The following is a 19,425-nucleotide window of genomic DNA, read 5'->3' on the forward strand; positions in this document are numbered from 1 at the left end:
TGCTGATATTGAGCTTCTTTTATTGTCTCTTCCCACAGGTGTAGTCAATTTGATTTCTGTGTATTCCATCTGGAGAAGTCCACATTTATGGTCACTTTTTTTGTTGTTGATCATATGTTTGAAGAAATCATTAATCATGCAAAATTCTAACATACAATCAAGATAAATTGGTAATTATTGGTGATTGGAGTGCAAACGTAGGAACCAAAGAGGAAAGAACAGAAGTTGGAAAATATAGTATGTGCTATCAGCAATTTATTGGTCTTGCAAACTCTGTCATGCGATCTCCAGCTTGGTTTCTATCACCAAGACCATATTTTTCAACTACTGATCCTTCCTCTTTGTTTTCAACTTTTGCATTCCAATAGCATTTTGATAGCAAGTCTGACAAATTTGGGACTGAATATGGTGGTAGAATTATTCAATTTCTGTGTCACCAGCTTTGGGTGGTTGGTGCATAAATTTGAACAATAGTTGTATTGATTGGTTCTCCTTGAAGGGGGCTACATAGCATCCTATCAAAGATAGCATTGTACATTAAAATAGATCTTAAAATGTCCTTTTGATGATGAATGCAATGTTGTTTCTCTTGATTGTGTCATTTCCAGCAGAGTAAACCATAAGATTTTCTGTTTCAAAATGGTCAATATCAGTCCATTTCAGCTAACTAATGCTTACAATATCAATCTTTATGTATTCCATTTCATTTTTAATGACTTCCAATGTCCCTAGATTCATATTTCATACATCCCAAGTTTCAATTATTAATGACGATTTGAACTGTTTCTCCTCATTTTGAGCTGTGCCCCATCAGCAAATGAAGGTCCTGATAGCTATACTCGATTTGCATCATTATGGTCGACTTGCCTATGAAAAGTCAGCTCTTCCTCTTCCTCAGCCGTATTTTGAGTACTTTCCAAGTTGAAGAGCTCATCTTCTGGCACACGTTCTGACAATGTTCTTCTGTTGTTCATGGGGGGTCTAGTAACTGACAGTGTTGCTGCTATCCATAGGGTTTTCAATGGCTCATTCTTCCCATGCGGGCAGCCAATTCCTTCTTCATTGTCTGTTCTTTGTCTGGAAGCTCTTTGGGTGACCCTGCTGGTATATGAAATGCCAATCACATAGCTCCCAGTATCACACAAAACAAAAGTCACCACAGTACCACAAAATGCCAGACAAGTGATGGACCTCTATTCTTAGTGAGACGTGGCCTGGTGGGAGGAGTGGGCCCTTAGTTGGTTCTGATCCACTTACTGGAACAAATACTGTTAGTTCTTATTTTGTAAATGTTAAATGCATAAAAGAGACCCCCCAAAATATCCTCCAATTCAGACTTTCTGCCTTTTAAAAGAGGATAACCCACTCTGATTCAAAGTAATTGAGGTGTTTTGTTTTCCCCTCCCTCTGAGGCTACAGAGACTAGACTAATCACAGCTGAGGTGGAGCGACTGAAATGACTTAAAGCACCAGCTAGACTGGCTGTCAGAAGCAGCTACAGTCAACAGCTACAGACTGACAGAGCTGCTCAGCCAAGAGCTGAGGGTTCTCAACTCCCACTTCTACTGATGGGCACAGCCAGTGGCCTCTGGGAGTTGACTGGAACCCAGCAGCCAGCTGTGAGGAAAAAGCTAATTCATCTCAGCCTGGCCCAGGTCATCAAGTCACTGAAGGAGTATCGGGAAAGAGGGAAGAAATTTGGGGTCCCACATTTGGCCACAGACAAAAGTTGTTCTGTGTTTAGAAAGTAGTTCTGGGCCTGAGTTTGGGGCAGGTGTGATGAAGGAAAGTGGGCTCCCTCCCTGCATCTGGGAACAGATGGTGGGGCTGCCCTGGAAACAGCAGGCCAGTCAGGTGGAGCAAAAAAGGCTTGGACTCTAAAGCCCTGGCAGGGCAAATGAAGCTACCTCGACTGTTTTTTCTTAACCCAATGGCTCCCGCTACCCTCACCACCCCCAACTAGGTAAAAGGGAAGAAAGATGCATTTACTTTACAGAGGCAACTTTCTAGAAAGGAGACCAGCCCACCAGCTGTGAAAGGTCCCCTTAAACCATTTTACTTTGAGCAGGAGGAAGAAATGTTGAGATTCCCAGAGCCACGTGGAATTGTGGATCCTCTAGTTTAGGTTCCAGTGATGCCAGATCGATTTTTCTAGAGAAAGTCAAAATTCCTGTTTTCTTAAAAACCTCCTGATTTTTTCAAAGGCGATTCAATAACATTGGATAGAAGCCAGTTAGGCCAAAGAGCCCTGGTGGCACCGTGGGTTATGTGTTGGGCAGCTAACTAGAAGGTCAGTAGTTTGAAACCACCAGTCACACTGGGGAGCGGGGGGTGGGGGATAGGGTGGGGGTTGTGCAGAGATGAGACTTTCTAGTCCATATAGAATTTCAACCTCGGAAACCCACAGGGGCAGTTCTGCTCGGTCTTACAGGGTCACGGTGAGTTGGAATCTTCTAGATGGCAGTGAATAAGCAGGCCAACCAGAGTCCACACAGGTCCTCATTTGGCTATGGGAGTCCCAAGTCTGTGACCCTCACAGAATCGACCTTTGTGTATCGATGTTAAAAGTGAGATCCAGAGAGGGGAGCGCCTGTCCGCTTGAGGAGCAACGAGTTGACTTTCCAGTCTCCAATCTGTAGTAGACACTCCCGGTGCTCCTTCTCTTCACTCCCAAATTCCTGATTCTGTGTACTCGCCTCAGTCACCAAGGGCCAGCTCTGAAGGTCCCTTTGCTGGTGCTGGCTGAATGTGCTGAGGAACATATGCCCCTGGGAACAGCCCTGACCAGGCCCCTCACTCCTTGGATGGCAAAACTCTGAGAGGCGTGTGCTACACCCTACCGCTGGAGACTTCCTAAGTGATTAAGAAGCAGGTTCCCAGGTTTGTCATTGGATTCACAATCTATTTGTTATCGGTGGCCTTCCCTCCACTGGCTCACAACCCCACATCATTACCTGCATGCTCAGAGTTTCCTAAATAAGCTCATTGCCTTTAAGTCTTTGGCCAGGGTCTGCTTCAGTGAGAACCCAAACTAAGCCCAGGTCTGAATCGTTATGTGTCCTTCCTGCCATCCAGTTGATGCCGACTCATGGCAACTCTACAGTTTGGGGTAGAACTGCACCTGTGAGTTTCTGAGACTGGAACTCTTTTTTTTTAACATTTTATTAGGGGCTCATACAACTCTTATTACAATCCATACATATACATACATCAATTGTATAAAGCATATCCGTACATTCTTTGCCCTAATCACTCTCAAAGCATTTGCTCTCCACTTAAGCCCTTTGCATCAGGTGCTCTTTTTTTTTAACCTCCCTCCCCGCTCCCCACTCCATCATGAGCCCTTGATAATCTACAGATTGTTATTTTGTCATATCTTGCCCTATCCGGAGTCTCCCTCCCCCCCTTCTCTGCCATCTGTCTCCCAGGGAGGAGGTTACATGTGGATCCTTGTAATCTGTTCCCCGTTTCCAACCCACTCACCCTCTACTCTCCCAGTATCACCCCTCACACTCCTGGTCCTGAAGGTATCATCTACCCTGGATTCCCTATGCCTCCAGCTCCTATATGTACCAGTGTACAACCTCTGCCCTTTCCAGTCCTGCAAGGTAGAATACGGATCATGGTAGTTGTGGGGAGGAAGCATCCAGGATCTAGGGAAAAGCTGTGTTTTTCATCAGTACTACATCGCACCCTGACTGACCCATCTCCTCTCCTAAACCCCTTTGTGAGGGGATCTCCAGTGGCCAGCAAATGGGCTTTGGGTCTCCACTCTGCACTTCCCCCTTCATTCACTATTATATATATATATATATATATATATACACACACACACATATATATACATATACATACCATATATATGGTATGTATATATTTTTTGCATAATACCTTATACCTGGTCCCTTTGGCACCATGTGATCGCACAGGCTGGTGTGCTTCTTCCATGTGGGCTTATTTGCTTCTGAGCTAGATGGCAGCTTGTTCACCTTCAAGCCTTTAAGACCCCAGACACTATCTCTTTTGATAGCCAGGCACCATCAGCTTTCTTCGCCACATTTGCTTATGCACCCATTTGTCTTCGCCAATCGTATCATGGAGGTGTGCAGCCAATACTGTGATTTTTTTGTTTTTTGATGCCTGATAACTGATCCCTTCGGGACCTCGTGATCACACAGGTTGGTGTGCTCTTCCATGTGGGCTTTGTTGCTTCTGAGCTAGATGGCCGCTTGTTTATCTTCAAGTCTTTAAGACCCCAGACACTATCTCTTTTGAAAGCCGGGCACCATCAGCTTTCTTCACCACATTTACTTGTTCACCAGCTTTGGCTTCAGCAGTTGTGTCGGGAGGATGAGCACTGTAGAGTGCCAATTTAATAAAAGAAAGTATTCATGCATTGAGGGAGTGCTTGAGTTAAGGCCCAAGGTCCTGCCACCACCTTAATATTAAACCTATAAATATAGACACAGAGATCTATTTCCCCATATATATATATATATATATATATATATATATATATATATATATATATATATATATATATATTTGCATGTACATGTCTTTGTCTAGACCTCTATAAATGCACTTTGACTCCTAGCTCTCTCCTCCATCTCCCTTGACTTTCCTCCTGTCCCACTACCATGCTCCGTCCCAACCTGGGTTACAGCTATACCTCTTCTTTACGTAATCTTACCCTTGATCATTCCCTACCAGGCCTGCCACTTCCCCCTTACTACCATTTTGAGTCCCATATTGTTCCCTTGTCCCTGTGTTTGTTAACACCACTTCCTTACCCCCCCCGCACCTCCCCCTATCCCAAGTGCCCCCGGAACTGTTGGTCCTGTTGTTTTCCTCCAGATAGTTCATCCAGCCTGTCTTATTTAGACAGACCTGTGGAGACACTAACATGCACGAAAACAAGACAGAGGAAAACAGAGCAACAGTATACAACCAGACAACAAAACAACGAAAACAAACCACTGACAAAGAACAAAACAAAACACATCAAGAAAGAAGAGCTTATAGTTAGTTCAAGGATCATTTGTTGGACCTTAGGAGTGTTTTCCAATCCAGTCTGTTGAGGCACCACAACCTGGCCCCAAACTCCACTTTCAGCATTCCCTGGGGACCTTGCCACTCCATTCCCTTGCTGTTCCACTGCACTCCACCACACTTTGCCTCGGTGTGGTGGAATCAGGTTAGGTGCAATTCGCACACTGTGTCTCCAGTGCTGTCCCCTGTATCACCCTTGGTCACTGAGGGGCATCATGTCTCATAGTGGGGTCAGCCATGTTGTTCTCTTTGTCGACTGGCTGCTCTGAGACTAGAACTCTTTAGGGGAGTAGAAAGCCTCATCTTTCTCCCTTGGAGTGGCTGGGGATTTCAAATTTTCCATTTCAGACATTGCGTTTAGCAGCCCAACACATAACCCCTATACCCCACCATAGCTACAGAAAACAATAAAGAAACAAAATCCAACAACACTCATTGCCATTGGGTGCATAACAATCCTATCGAGAGAAAATACTCCGGCCTCCTGGGTTTCCAAGGCTATAACTCTTTGTAAAAATAAAATTGTGTTATGTTTACAATGAAAGTTTACATAACCGATTAGATTCTCATTTAACAAATTCTCTACTTGTTTAGTGACATTAGTTACTTTTTTCAATAAAAAGGAAAGCAGAATATTAAAAAAAGAACAAATGAAAACGTGTTAAGAGTAAAGACAAATGATAAGATGTTAATGTTTAACCTACTCATATCTGCAACAATACACTTTCTGATGTACTGACGGTGAGCAGGGTTTAATCCCATCCCTGGTGAATGGTCCCAGGGGATTTAATGGAGGCTTATTCTCTGTGGAATCTCTGCCAATGCATTTTGAGTTTTTATACTCATCTAAGGCTATAACTCTTTATGGGAGAAGAAAGCCTCATCTTTCTCCAAAGGAGCGACTGGTGAATTCCAACTGCTGACCTTGCAGTTAATAGCCCAACACATAACCCATTATGCCACCAGATGAGAGATTTGTCTCTGGGTGCCTTCCAATGCAAGCACTACAATTATGCAAGGAGGATATTTTTTTCTGTACTGGAGCCAGGTCAAGTCAGAACCAGTGTGTCCATGGTTTGCAGCGAAGTCAGAGGAAGAAGAGGGTAGACTGTCTATAACTTCTCATAGTCCAGGGAAATGCTAGGCCTGGAAGGGGGCATGCTGGCTCAACCATATTCAGAAAGTCCGCACATTAACCTCCCCGGCTCAAATAATTACCAGCACCATGTCTCTGAATATCACCTAAAAGCAAAATAGTGAAAGCACCATTTCCATTTCATAATACTTTTATTAAAAGTAAAGTTCAATTCAGTGATGTGAAGAAGCTGGGAAAATTATCTTTTCATTTCTTTCTTTTTCTTTCCCTCCCTTTCCCCTTCTTCTCCACAGAACTGAGAGGCAGAGGGAATAAAGGCAGCATGGCACCAACTGGAGGACACCGTGGGGTCAAGGTCACCATTTAACTCATGCTTGTCCAGTTTGGAGGGGCAACTGGATGTCCTCATTTGTGAATTTGCTTATTAATCTTTTTGAGTTAACAAGGTCATGGTAAAAAAGGATTGTTGGTGTTTTTGTTAGGAACCTTCTAGTCCAGTCCAACTCATAGTGACTCAATGCATCAGTGCAGAGCTCTCTAGACCAATGGTTCTCCACCTGTGGGACCCTTGCACAGGGTGACTGTAACAAAATTACAGTTATGAAGTAGCAATGAGAATATTTTTATGGTTGTGGAGGTCACCACAACATGAGGAACTGTATGAAAGGGTTGTGGCATTAGGAAGTTTGAGAACCACTGCTCTAGTCTTTTCTATGCTGTAATCTATACAAGAATGAGTTGCCTGGTTTTTCTTCCAAGAACAGAGCCACTGGTAGGTTCAAACCTTCAACCTTTTGGATAGCAGCTGAGCACTTAACCATTGTGCCTCCAGGGCTCTTTGATAAACTCTATTAGAGGGTCTTAACCATTGCAACCCCATGGATCCTTTTGGCATTTAGGAAAGGCTATGGAACACCTGCCCACTCCCCAGAATAATATTTCCAAATACCTCCAATGAAATACAGAATCACAAAGGCACAAATTGTATTGAAATGCAGTGATAAAAATAAAAGACATTGGATTTGTGGCAAATATACATGTTAATAAAAACATTAAATATGATCTGATAGTGGGTCTAATAAACCAAACCAGCACCATTGAGTTGATCCTGACTCACTGTGACCCTATATAAAATTCCTCAGGCTAAATCTTTACAGGAGCAGATCATCTCACCTTCCTCTCAGTGAACAACTGGTGCCTTTGAACTGCCAACCTTGAGGTTACCTGCCCAACGGCTCACCCACAGCGTCACCGTGAGTTCTAGATAGTGATGAGCATGAACTGTACTCAACGATGGCTGCAACGAGTAGCATGGGGTGTGAAAGCATGTAGAATTTCTCTCGGTGGTAATCGCATGGCTATTCTGAACACATCTGTGGACATGCTAAACTGCCCTGCGAGCTTAGGGAAACTAACTCAACCAGGATTGTCCCTCATCCAATTTGACATTGCTCCCCAGCCTGCTGGGGCTCAGTGGCTCAGTGTTAGGGTCCCTTGTCTAGATACCAGGGCTGGCATGGAGAAAGTCATTCCTCTGCAGCCTTCTAGTGTGTGGGGGAAGATATTAGTGTTAAGCCTTGGCAGGAAATTGCTGGATTTTCCTGGCAGCCACATTCTTAATAACCATTTACTGGATACATATTATATTCTGAGGGTAAATTGGTGGTTCAGTTGTAGAATTCTCCTTTTTCATGTGGGAGATCTGGGTTTGAGTCCAAGACAATGAAACTCATGTGCATCCAACACTCATTTGTCAGGGGGATGCTTGGTTATTGCTGAGGTACTGAACTGATTCTGTGTTGCTGATACTGAAATGGGGAAGCTTGGTTGGGTGCGGCTTTGAGACTGAACCTGTTTCTGTGATGTGTCCAGACTAAGATGAGCGATGAAGAAGAGCATGGCTTTCTTCTTCTGAAAACCAGTGAACGAAAACCCCTGTGAATCACAATCTGATGCACAACCAAAGAGATGGTGCAGGACCAGGGAGAATATTGCCCATGGAGTCACTGGGAGCTGGTTGTCACAGTGAGTTGGAATGGAGGCTGACTCAACAGCAGCTAACAACCATTGTGTTCCAGGCACTCGATTTGCTTTAAAAATCTAGCTCAGTCTTCTGGTACAGGGAAGTGATTAATGATGCCTACTTTATAGCACACCGTGAACCCTGATCAATGTCAGGCCCTGCTTGTGTTTTGTCCCTCCTTTTCCACATTCACATCACTTCCATTCCCCTCTTCAGACTAATACCCCCTGCTGGGTGCTTGGTGTGTGTGTGTGTCCTTATAGGCATACAGCCATGTGCACTAGACCATGCTGCTTGGTGAATGGGCTTTCAGCTTCCATGAATGGTACTGCAATATAAATCTCATTCCGTTTTTGACCTTTTCAACTCCTTGCAATGTCATTAAGAGTTATTGCCATGCTGCATATCAATTGTATGTGCTGCTGCGTGCCACTTGGTCATGAGCAATCATCATCTTTCTTTTGTTTCCTTCTTCAGTTGTCTGTTGATTGGCATCCAATTCAGCTCCAACTCTTCTCTACTGCAGGTATCAGTGTGGTGACCATTCTTGTAAAAATGTCCCAAGGGCCCTGTGAATTGGATAAATAACTTGGCCTATATACCCAGGAATTATGTGTTGGGCTGCTAACCCCAAGGTGAGCAGTTCCAACCCACCAGCTATTCCATGGAGCAAAGAGAGGCTGTCTGCTGTCGTAAGAATTTAGTTTTGTTAACCTAAAGCAGCAATTCTACTGTGCCTTGTAGGGTTGCTAATGAGGAAGAATCAACTGGGGTTTTGTTTGTTTTTATACATCCAGGAGAGAGCTTTGATGGGGGAGATATTAAGTGCTTGGCTGCTAACCCAAAGGTCAGTAGTTTGAAGCCGTCTTCCACACACTGTGGGATAAAGGCATGGCTGTCTACTTCCCAATAGAAGCCTTGAAAACATCATGGGACCATTCAACTTTGTTTGATAGGGTCACGAGGAATGAAAGTCAACTCAGTGACTGCGCTTCTTTGGTTGTACGCCCAGGAGGGGCTCACTAGGTCCTAGGGTCCATTCAATGGACTTTCACTAAGCTCTGCCAGATTACTGTGCAGCAAACCTGCATCATTAGCAGTGTTTCTCTGCTTTCCCCGGATCTCCAATGACACTTGGTATGTTTGACTTTCTAACTGTTGCCCGTTTGATGGTTTTAAAAGGCCAAGCACAATAAACTCATGTATCCCAGGCACTTTCTGGTTCTGTAGCAGATTCTTAGGGTTGCCATGCCACATTCCTTTGACCCATCTCTGACACCATCTCACTGCCTTCCAGTCAATACCGACTCATAGCGATCCTGTGAGGCAGTGTACAATTGCCCCCTGCGAGTTTAAAACACTACAACTCTTTATTGGAGTAGAAAACCCCATCTTTCTTTCTTGGAGCTAGTAGTTTTGAGCTGCTGACCTTGAAGTTAGCAAACCAACTTGTAACCACTGCACTCCCAGGGCTCCTCCTGATATCCATCATAGCAGTGGCGAACGGCTCTATGTAAGTGCAGGCTCCTGCTGAAATGGTGTCTTATCACAACTGTGCAGCACGCAGCTCTCCATGTCCTTCTGCCTCGAAGCCTTTTCAAAGGCATGGAAAGCCAAACCCAGGAAGGTAGGAGAGGTCACCTTACTAGGAGGAATGCTCAACACCACTACAGGCGAAGAAGAGCCCAGCCTCCTGTTTCTGGTAGACAATTCTAGGACAGAACCCATGTTCCTCAGAAGTCCTGGGGGAATCAAGCCCCTGTATCCTACATTAAAAGCCTCAACACCCCATTCCCATTGTGATTGCTTCTCCCCCTAACTCAGTCTTGCGTCCGCTTTCTTATTCCCACTCCCTGCCATCAGATCTCAAATAGACTCCCTGCACCCAGGCCTGAGGAATAAGCTCGGCATGCACGGGCACTCTATCAAAGACACACATATTACTCTGAATCTCCAAAAGAACCCTGTGGGCTACGTGTGTAATCCCCAGTTCACAGATGAGAAATGGATTGAAAAACAGTGACACACCAATGATCACACAGGCAAGGGTTCAAGTCTGTGTCTATCAGTTATTCTTTTATTCAAGTATGCCTGAGAAGACTGGGTCTTAACACTTGAGCAATCTTCTTGGAAGAATAAGGCAAACTACAGAAAACACAAAATGAATATCGCTTTTGTTCGTTTATCCATTTGCAAAAGACATAATACCTATAGTGCTAAGAATAGTATTCAAAGTATCTATTACTACCCCCTCAAAGCTTACATACTAGTCACCAAACTCAAACAAATAAAATGCTATCAAGTTGATTACAACTTATAGCAACCCCATATAGGGCTTCCAAGACTGTAAATCTTTACAGAAGCAGAGAGCTTCACTTTTCTCCCCCTGAGTGACTGGTGCATTTGAACTACTGACCTTGTGGTTAGCAGCCCATTGCTACATGATTAGTTCCATAATCATTACGCTTACTTAACTCTACATTCTTTTAATTATTTCTCTATCAGTCCAAATTGCATCTGGCTACATGGGAAAAAAACAAACCGACTCTAGTGGTCTAATCACAAAAGCTTCATTTTTCTTATATTAACACCAAAAATACCAAACCAGTTGCCACTGAATTGATTCTGATTTACAGTTACCCCCATATGATTCAGGGTAGAACTGTGCTCCATGAAGTTTTCAAGGGCTGAATTTTTAAATGTAGATTGCCAGGTTTTTCTTCCAAGGCATCTTTGGCTTAGGAGTGAATTGTGTTAACCCTTTGCACCACACAGGGGTTTGTCTTATACAATAGTAAGTCTTGAAATAGGTAGCCTAGGTCTGGCGTATTTGCTCAGGGACTCATCTTGGATATAGGAGAATGCATGCTTTTTGGTCTGTCAAACTCATGTAACCTATGTGACTCTCCCATCTTTCAATATTCTGACTAGGGAGCATGACAGCAGAAGAGCCAAGGACAAAAATGAAATGGGTTATGCCAGACAAGTGTTTTGCCTTAAACAACAACAAAAACTTTCTTGGGAGTCCTACTCAGTATCTTTCACCTACACATATTTGGCCCAAACTGGGTCAAATGTTTATGCATAGCTGCAAGGCAGCCTAGGAGTGAGCGATTTAAGTAGGTACATTATCACCCTAAACAAAATTGAGCTTCTATTAGTAGTAAGAATGAGAAAAATGGATACTGTTTAGGCATATAGCACGGTTGGGTAGAATTCTATTTTGTGTCTTAATTTACATTTTGAATGAACTCAGAAAAGGTCATAGAGAGTAGAACAAAGGGATGGATGCGCATCCAACCACCTCAACTACTCATTTCTTTTCATGCTCTCCCTCTAGCTTCCCTGAATAGTTCTTGGTTACACATTGGGCTGCTAATTGCACGGTCGGTATTTTGAAATCACCGGCTGCCCTTCGGGAGAAAGATGGGACTCTACTCTGTAAAGAGGTACAGTCTCAGAACCTCACAGGTACAATTTTATCCATGTCCTGTAGGGTCGATATGAGTTAGCATTGATTCAATGGCAGTGAGCTTGGTTTGGATAGATCTGTAGAATCTTAAGGATGGAATAGTTTGAATACACAGAAAAAAATTCAGTGGAATCATAACCCTCCAAATAATTACCCTCTAAAGTCACAAAGATCAACTGTGTCCAGCATGGTGACAGTTTAGCATATGACATGGGGACATTGCTCATATCCCAGTGTTGTTAATCAACAAAAACTCACACACTGCCACTTATAGTGACCCTATGCACAATAGAATAAAAGCCTTTCTAGTCCTGTGACATCCTCACAATGGTCACATTTTAGCCTATTGTTACAGCCACTGTGTTGATCCATCTCATTCCGGGTTTACGTGTTTTTTGATGATGCTCTACCAAGTATTTTGTCCTTTTCTAGGGACTAATTTCTCCTGATACCATGTTCAAAGTATATGAAATGAAGTTTTACCATCCTCACATCTAAAACACATTCTGGCTGTACTTCTTCTGGGACAGACCTCTTTGTTCTGCTGGGCATTCGTGGTATATTCAATATTATTTGCAACATCATATTTTAAAGGTATCATATTTTCTTCAGTCTTCCTTAATTATGGTCCATCTTTCACATGCATATGTCAAACATTACCATCAAGTCTATTGTTATTCATAGTGACCATATAGGGTTTCCAAGGCTGTAAATCTTTACAGGGTCAAACAGCTTCCTCTTTCTTCTGTGGAGCAGCAAGTGGGTTGAACCACCAACCTTGCTGTGAGTCATTCAACCCATACCAGACACTGAAATTAAGACTCCTTTCACATGCATCTAAGGTGATTAAAAATATCAAGGCTAAAAGCAGGCATAACTTGCTAATCCCCAGAGTAAAACATTTGCTCTTTCACATTTTAAAGAGGTCTTTTACAACAGATTTTTCCAATGAAATACGTTGATTTATTGACTGCTGCTTCTGTGAGTATTGATTGTGGGTCCAAGTAAAATAGATGTTAGCTACATTTCTCTATTTGTAATGATGTTGTGTGTTTATATTTGTCAAGTTGAGAAGACATTTGTATTCTTAGTGTTGAAGACTAATTTATATGAGCTTTATCAGTAAGTACTTCAAGGCCTATTGACTTTCAGCCAGCAAGATTGGGTCATCTGCATAACACAGGTTGTTAATGATTCTTCCTCCAATTCAGATGCCTCAACTTCTTCATACAGAGCAGCTTCTCAGATTATTTGAATAAGTATAGTGTGATAGATAGGTAGGTTTATAGTGCCAACCTGGCCAATAGGAACATGTGGGATTAATAAGTTCGCAGTTTGATTAGTGGGCAAAGAGACAAATGGCTCAGCAAGCCACACCTATCTCTCAGTTGCTTTCTGGTGATCAGACCAGTGTGTGGCTGCCTTACCTAGTTCTGCAGTTTGCTGCCTGGCTGTACTGCCATATTTACTGTTGCATGGAAGTGAGTTAAACTGAGTCCTCTGTACTGCTATGTGGACTAATTAGCTGTTATATTCCTTCGTGTTCTATCTATCTATCAAATCATAAATGTCCTGGTTTTGTTTCTCTAGAGAACCCTGTCTAACACATATGGTGAAAGGATATAACCACAACACACACTCTCCTGATTTTAAACCACGCACTATCCCCTTGTTCTATTCGAACCACTTCCTGTTGGTTTATGTACAGGTACCACAGGAGCACAATTAAATGTACGGGAATTCCAATTGTTCTCATATGTATTCATATGCTACCCAAAGTTTGTTATGATACACAGTAAAGTCCTCTGCATAGTCAATAGTACATAAGTAAGCATTTTCCTTGTATCCTCTGTTTTCAGCCAAGGTCCATCTGAAATCAGCATTGATATACCTTGCCTCATGCCCTCTTTTAATACAGCCTGGATTTCTGGCAGCTTCCTGTTGACATATTGCTATAACTACTTTTAAAGTTATCTTCAATAAAATTGTACTTGCATGTCATATTAATGTTATTTTAAATTAATTTGCAGATTTTGTTGCGTCATATTTCTTTAGAATGGACACAAATATTAATCACTTCCAATTGGTTGGCCAGATAGCTATCTTCCAAATTTCTTGACATGGACTATCACTGCATGAGCGTGTTGAAATATTTCCATTCCTATCCCTTCCTTGCTTTGCACTAATGCTTACATTGCAGCTTCAACTTCCTCTTGGCCTTTTGAACTAGTAGAACCTCAACTAATTCTTGGGTACAGAGACTCTGTATACTCCTTCCATGTTCTTTGGATTCTCCCTGCATCATTCAATAGTTTGATAAATAATCCTTCAACATTTTAGTCCAAGGCTTGGATTTTTTCTTCTGTTCTTTCAATTTATGATATGCTGACTGTACTCATTCTTTTTGCTTTCCTAATTCCAGGTCTTTACACGTTACAATATAATTGTTTACTTTATCTTCTCAAGCTGGCCTTTCAAATTTTTCTGTTCAACTCTTTTATTTCATCATTTCTTCCATTTGCTTTAGCTGCTTTAGGTTCAAGAGCAAGTTTCACAATCTCCTCTGATATCCACTGTAGTATTTTCTTTCTTTCCTGTATTATTAATGATCTTTTTGAGGAGCCCCCAATAAAATAATTTATGATAAATAAATAAATAGCCCCAGTTCACATGACAAAAAAAAAAAAAAAGATTGATGACCTTGATGCTATTTCACAAGTCTTCTGGTAGCTGATCATTAATGTTCAATATGTCCGAACCATTCTTGAGATAGGCTCTAAATTCAGGTGAGATATTGTGATAGTAAAGTTTGGTGTCAATTTAGCTTGACCAGGATCTTCAGAAGGTGCAGGTCACAGTCTCCTTGGGGGTGTGACCTATTTCATAGCTATAAGTAGACTGTGGAGAATGGGCTCACTCTTTTTCTTCCTGATGAAAAGACCCTGGACCCTATGGCTAGCTTCTTGGGATGGCAATCACCATGAGACCTGCTGTCCCTAAGAGCTGTCTTTGGCCTGCCAACTGCCTGCTGACTTTGGATTCTCCCAACTCTGCCTCCACCAACCTGTGGTTTTCCTGTTTCTTGGGCTATTCCTCCACCAGCTTCATGAGTCTGGAAGGGCCTCTAGTTTGCATCTGATTTATGGGCTGGAGTTGGACTGGGGTTTCTTGTTGTGTGGACTTCTTAATGTAAAATTATTTATTGATATAAATTTCCTTCTTCTACATGTATCAGTATCACTGGTTTGTTTCTCTAGAAACCCCAGCCTACCACAGATATAATGTAGGCTGTATTTGGGCTCTTTTGCGTTCTTATTTTAATTTTCTTCAGGTATGACTTGAACTTGCATATTAGTAATTGATAGTCTGTTACATAGTTGGCCCCTGGTCTTATTTTGTCTCAATGATATTGAGCTTCTCTATCATGTCTTCCCACAGATTTAATCAGTTCCATTCCTGTGTATTCCACATGTATATATGCCGCTCCTGTTGTTGAATAAAGGTGTTTGCAATGAGGCAGTTATTGCTCTTGCAGAATTCTTTCGTGCATTCTTCAGCTTCTTTTCGATCCCCAAAGCCATAGTTTCTAATTACTCTTCCTTCCTTTATGTTTCCATGTGTGCATTCCAATTGTCAGCAATTATTAATGCATTTTCAGTACATGTGTGATCAATTTCAGACTAAAGAAGTTGGTACAATTCTTCATTGGCTTTAGTGGTTTGTGAGAAAATTTGAATAATGGTTCTATTAACCGGCCTTCCTTGTGTGTGAAGATAGATATTATTCTGTCACAGGCAGCATTGCATTTCAAGATAGATCTAGAAATGCTCTTTTTGAGGATGAAAGAGACATTCTTTTGAATTTGTCATTGTCAGCATAGTCATTCTTATCATTTTAAGATTCAAAGGGACTATTTCAACTCACCAATGCCTAGGATACTGATCTTTATAGGTCAGATTCCGTTTTTTATGATTTCCAATTTTCCTAGATTCTTATTTTTCACGTTTCATGTTCTGATTATTAATGAATGGCTGCAATGATTTTTCTCATTTTGAATTATAATCCATCAGCAAATGAAGGTGCCAGAAAGCTTTAGTACACTTTGTTGCTAGATGCCTTCAAGTCAGTTCTGTCTCATAATAATGCCTACACAACAGAATGAAACATTGCCTGGTCCTGCTCCATACTCAAAAATTTTGTTATGTTTGAGCCCATTGTTGTAGGAATTGTCTCGATCCATTTGATCGGGTGTCTTCCTCTTTTTGCAACCCTTCCACTGTAATGTGTATGATGTCCTCCAGGGACTGGTCTGTCCTGATAACATCTGCAAAGTACAGGAGATGAAGTCTCACCATCCTATCTGCCAAGGAACATTTAGCTGCACTTCTTCTCAGACAGATTTGTTTGTTCTTCTCTCCACCCATGGTACTTTCAGTATTTTTTTGTCAGTACCTTAATTCAAATGCACCAGTTCTCCTTCAGTCGTTCTCATTCAATGTTCAAATTTCACATGCATAAGGTGTGGCGGAAAATGCCATGCCTTGGGCCAGGTGCAACTTAATCCTAAGTGAAATTCTTGATCTTCCGTACTTTAAAGTGGTTATGTGCAGTAGATTTGCCTAATGCAATATGTTATTTGGTTTCTTGATTGTTGTTTCCATGAGCATTAGTTGTGAATCTAAGCAACACGAAATCCTTGATAACTTCAATATTTTCTCCATTTATTATGATGTTATCTCCAGCTCCTGTTGTGAGGTTTTGAGTTATCATTAAGGTGGACTCTACTTTGAGGAAGCTCTCTTTCTCGGTGATATTTTGATTGTTTTGCAATCTGAGGGGCTCATTTTCTGGCATTATATCAGACAATATTTTACTGCTATGCAGAAAGTTTTCAATGGTGAATCCCTCAGAAGTGGACTGATTGTTTTGTCGTCCTGTCAGTTCTTAGTCGGGAAGCTGTGTTGAAATCTGTTCACCATGGGTGATCCTGTCTGGTAATTGAAGTACTAGTGGACTAACTCCCAGCATTACAGCAAAGCACAAGCTACCACAGTGCAGCAAATTGACAGATGGGGCGGGGGAGGGGAGTTGTCATTGTTAGACACTGTTAATTTGGCTCTAACTCATAGCACCCACATCCTGTTTCCTCACAGTGAATGTTGGAGACCGTTTTTGCAGCCAGTATGCCAATTCATCCCATTGAGGACCTTCTTCTTTTTTTCACCACTCCAATTTATCAAGTATGATATCCTTCTCTAGGGACTATGCTCAGCTGTTAACATGTCCAAAGTATGTGATATGAAGTCTTGCCATTCTCACGTCTAGGAAGCATTCTGGCTCTACTTCCGCCAAGAAAGATTTGTTCCTTCTTCTGAAAGTCCATGGAATATTCAATATTCTTCACCAGCATCATAATTCAAAGACATCAACTTTTATTTTACCTTTCATAATTATTGTCCATTTTCAAGTACATATGAGGTGATTGAAAATGCCATAGTATGATAGTTATATAATTTGATGTCAGTTTGAAGATATGTAAAAGTGTAAGGTTGGTATCCAATCTGTCAATCACACCATAGCCTGATGGTGCCTCTTTGTGGCCATGGCCTTCTCATAAGGAGGGCCCTGGGAACCTCCCCTTCTTTTTGCATTCACCTGACTGCTTCCTGCCCACGTTGAGAGCTGCCAGAGTCTTGCCATGCTTCCATCGACCTTGGGTCCACAAGACATTGCAATCACTGGCCTTTGACATCCCTGCATTCTGCATCATTGCATGTAACTGCGTAAGTTGGAAAGGAACTTATGGGCTAGTGTTGGACTTATGGACTTGAGTTGGACTGGCCTGGGATATTTCCTTGAAATAGAAATAGTATAATGACTTCTTGATAGAAAACTATTTATTGCACATATATGAGTAGCACTTGATTTGTGTCTCTAGTCAGCCTGGCTTACATCCAGTTCACTGCCATCAAGTTGATTCCAACCCTTAGCAACTCTATAGGACAGGGGAGAGATATCCCTGTGGGTTTCCAATACTGGAACTTTGTATGGGAGCTGAACTGTTGATCTTGTGTTGAGCAACCCAACTGGGTTGGTTCTGACGCATTATATTTGTAACCACTATACCACTAGGGCTCAGCTGTGCCTTATTCTTCAAAGTGACATCTTTTAACACTGGAATTGGTTCAGCAAGATCTACCAGTGTACTCGGTCATGTGACTTATTTTCTTTTTACACTGTCTTGATTGTCATGTGAGGGAAAATCTACAGAGTAAATTGATTTTCCTTACAATTCATGCAATGTTTTATGATATTGATTGCAATACCTACAATGCAATACTACTTTTCCTATTCCCTCCCTTTGTTTGCCGTTTCCATTGGTCTTTCGTTCCCATTCCTTCCTGCCTTCTGAGTAACTCCCTGACAAATGCTGGGCTCTGAATTGTACATCGTTGACAGTATAGGTCTCCTATTTGGGGGCTGAAAGTTGAGCCATGGAGGTGAGGTCAGGTGTCAAATGGGAATTCCACTAGTGCCTATCATATCCTAAGGTTAGTCTTCTTATTTTGAGTTCTACATTTTCCCAAGTTGATCCAGGGCCTACTACTATGAGTACTCTCAGAGCAATCTGCAGTGAGAACCCTATGCTATCTTGGTCTTCTGGACTCAGCGCTGTGGAGCCTGGGCTTCATGTGGTCAGTGAATCCCTTTCATCTTCTTTTGATGCTATCTGTGTAATTCTGTATTTTGAATTTCTCTTCCATTTTTTCAGCTAGTGAAATGCACATGCTTTTCATTTTTGCTGTCCTAATTCCAGGTCTTTGCACCTTTTCATGTAATTCTTTATTCCATCTTTTTAAATTCCCCTTTGAAATTTTATGTTCAGCTTCTTTATTCAGCGTCTTTACGTCATCAATTATTTCTATATTTCTCTCTCTCTCTTTTTCGTACTTCATCATTTATTTCATTGGCTTCAGCTACTCCACATTCAACGTGACATCCATTTTGTGTTTTCTTTAGTTTCTATCTTTTTAATTATCTTTGTATTTCTTTATTTATGATGTTCTTGATATTATTGCAGAACTCGTATCATCTCAGGTGATTTGTGTTCAATGTGTCAACTTTCTTCTTGAAGTATCCTCTAATTTAGATGAGATATACTCAAATTCATACTTTGACTCTTGGGGACTTGTTTTAATTTTATTTGAATTCGAGTTGAATTTACCATTGATGGTTTGTTCCACAGTTGGTCTCCAGTCTCGTGACTGATGATATTGAACTTCTTTACACCGTAAATACTTGAGTATAAGCCGAGTTTTTTTCAGCACATTTTTTATGCTGAAAAAGCACCCCAGCTTTGGGGGGTAAAATTAGTTGCCTTGGGTTATACTCGAGTATATATAGTAGTTTATTTCAACAGATGTAGTTGACTTAATTCCTGTGTATTTCTATCCAATATACATGATCCATGTCTATGGTTTCTGTTTACATCACTGAAAAATATATGTTCAATCAATAAGCCATCCTTATTGGAATATTCTGTCATGAGGTCTCCCATATGGCTTCCATCCCCATGGCCATATTTTCTAACTAGTGATCCTCCTCCTTAGTTTCCAATTTTTGCATTCAAGTCATCAGTAATCTTGATTGCATGTTTCATCAATTTCAGACTGAAAAGGTTGGTAAAAATCCTCAATGGCTTTATTGTTAGCATTAGTGGTTGGTGTGTCAATTTGAATAATAACTTTTTAATTATTCATCCTTGTAGGTGTAATATATCCT

The 19,425-nt window shown here is 41.5% G+C and overlaps 1 protein-coding gene across 1 annotated transcript in view; it reads right to left on the reverse strand.

The window, feature by feature from the left end:
* Nucleotides 1–818: 818 nt before the first annotated feature.
* The window catches only part of LOC142435977 (histone deacetylase 8-like), a 148,879-nt gene continuing 130,272 nt past the window's right edge, over nt 819–19,425 (reverse strand). The window contains exon 5 of the mRNA XM_075539982.1: nt 819–1,101. Within this exon, the coding sequence (XP_075396097.1) occupies nt 834–1,101 (268 nt within the window). The 3' untranslated portion in view covers nt 819–833. The remainder of the gene's footprint in view (nt 1,102–19,425) is intronic.

This window comes from Tenrec ecaudatus, unplaced genomic scaffold, assembly GCF_050624435.1.
Source record: "Tenrec ecaudatus isolate mTenEca1 unplaced genomic scaffold, mTenEca1.hap1 Scaffold_115, whole genome shotgun sequence".
NCBI lineage: Eukaryota > Metazoa > Chordata > Mammalia > Afrosoricida > Tenrecidae > Tenrec > Tenrec ecaudatus.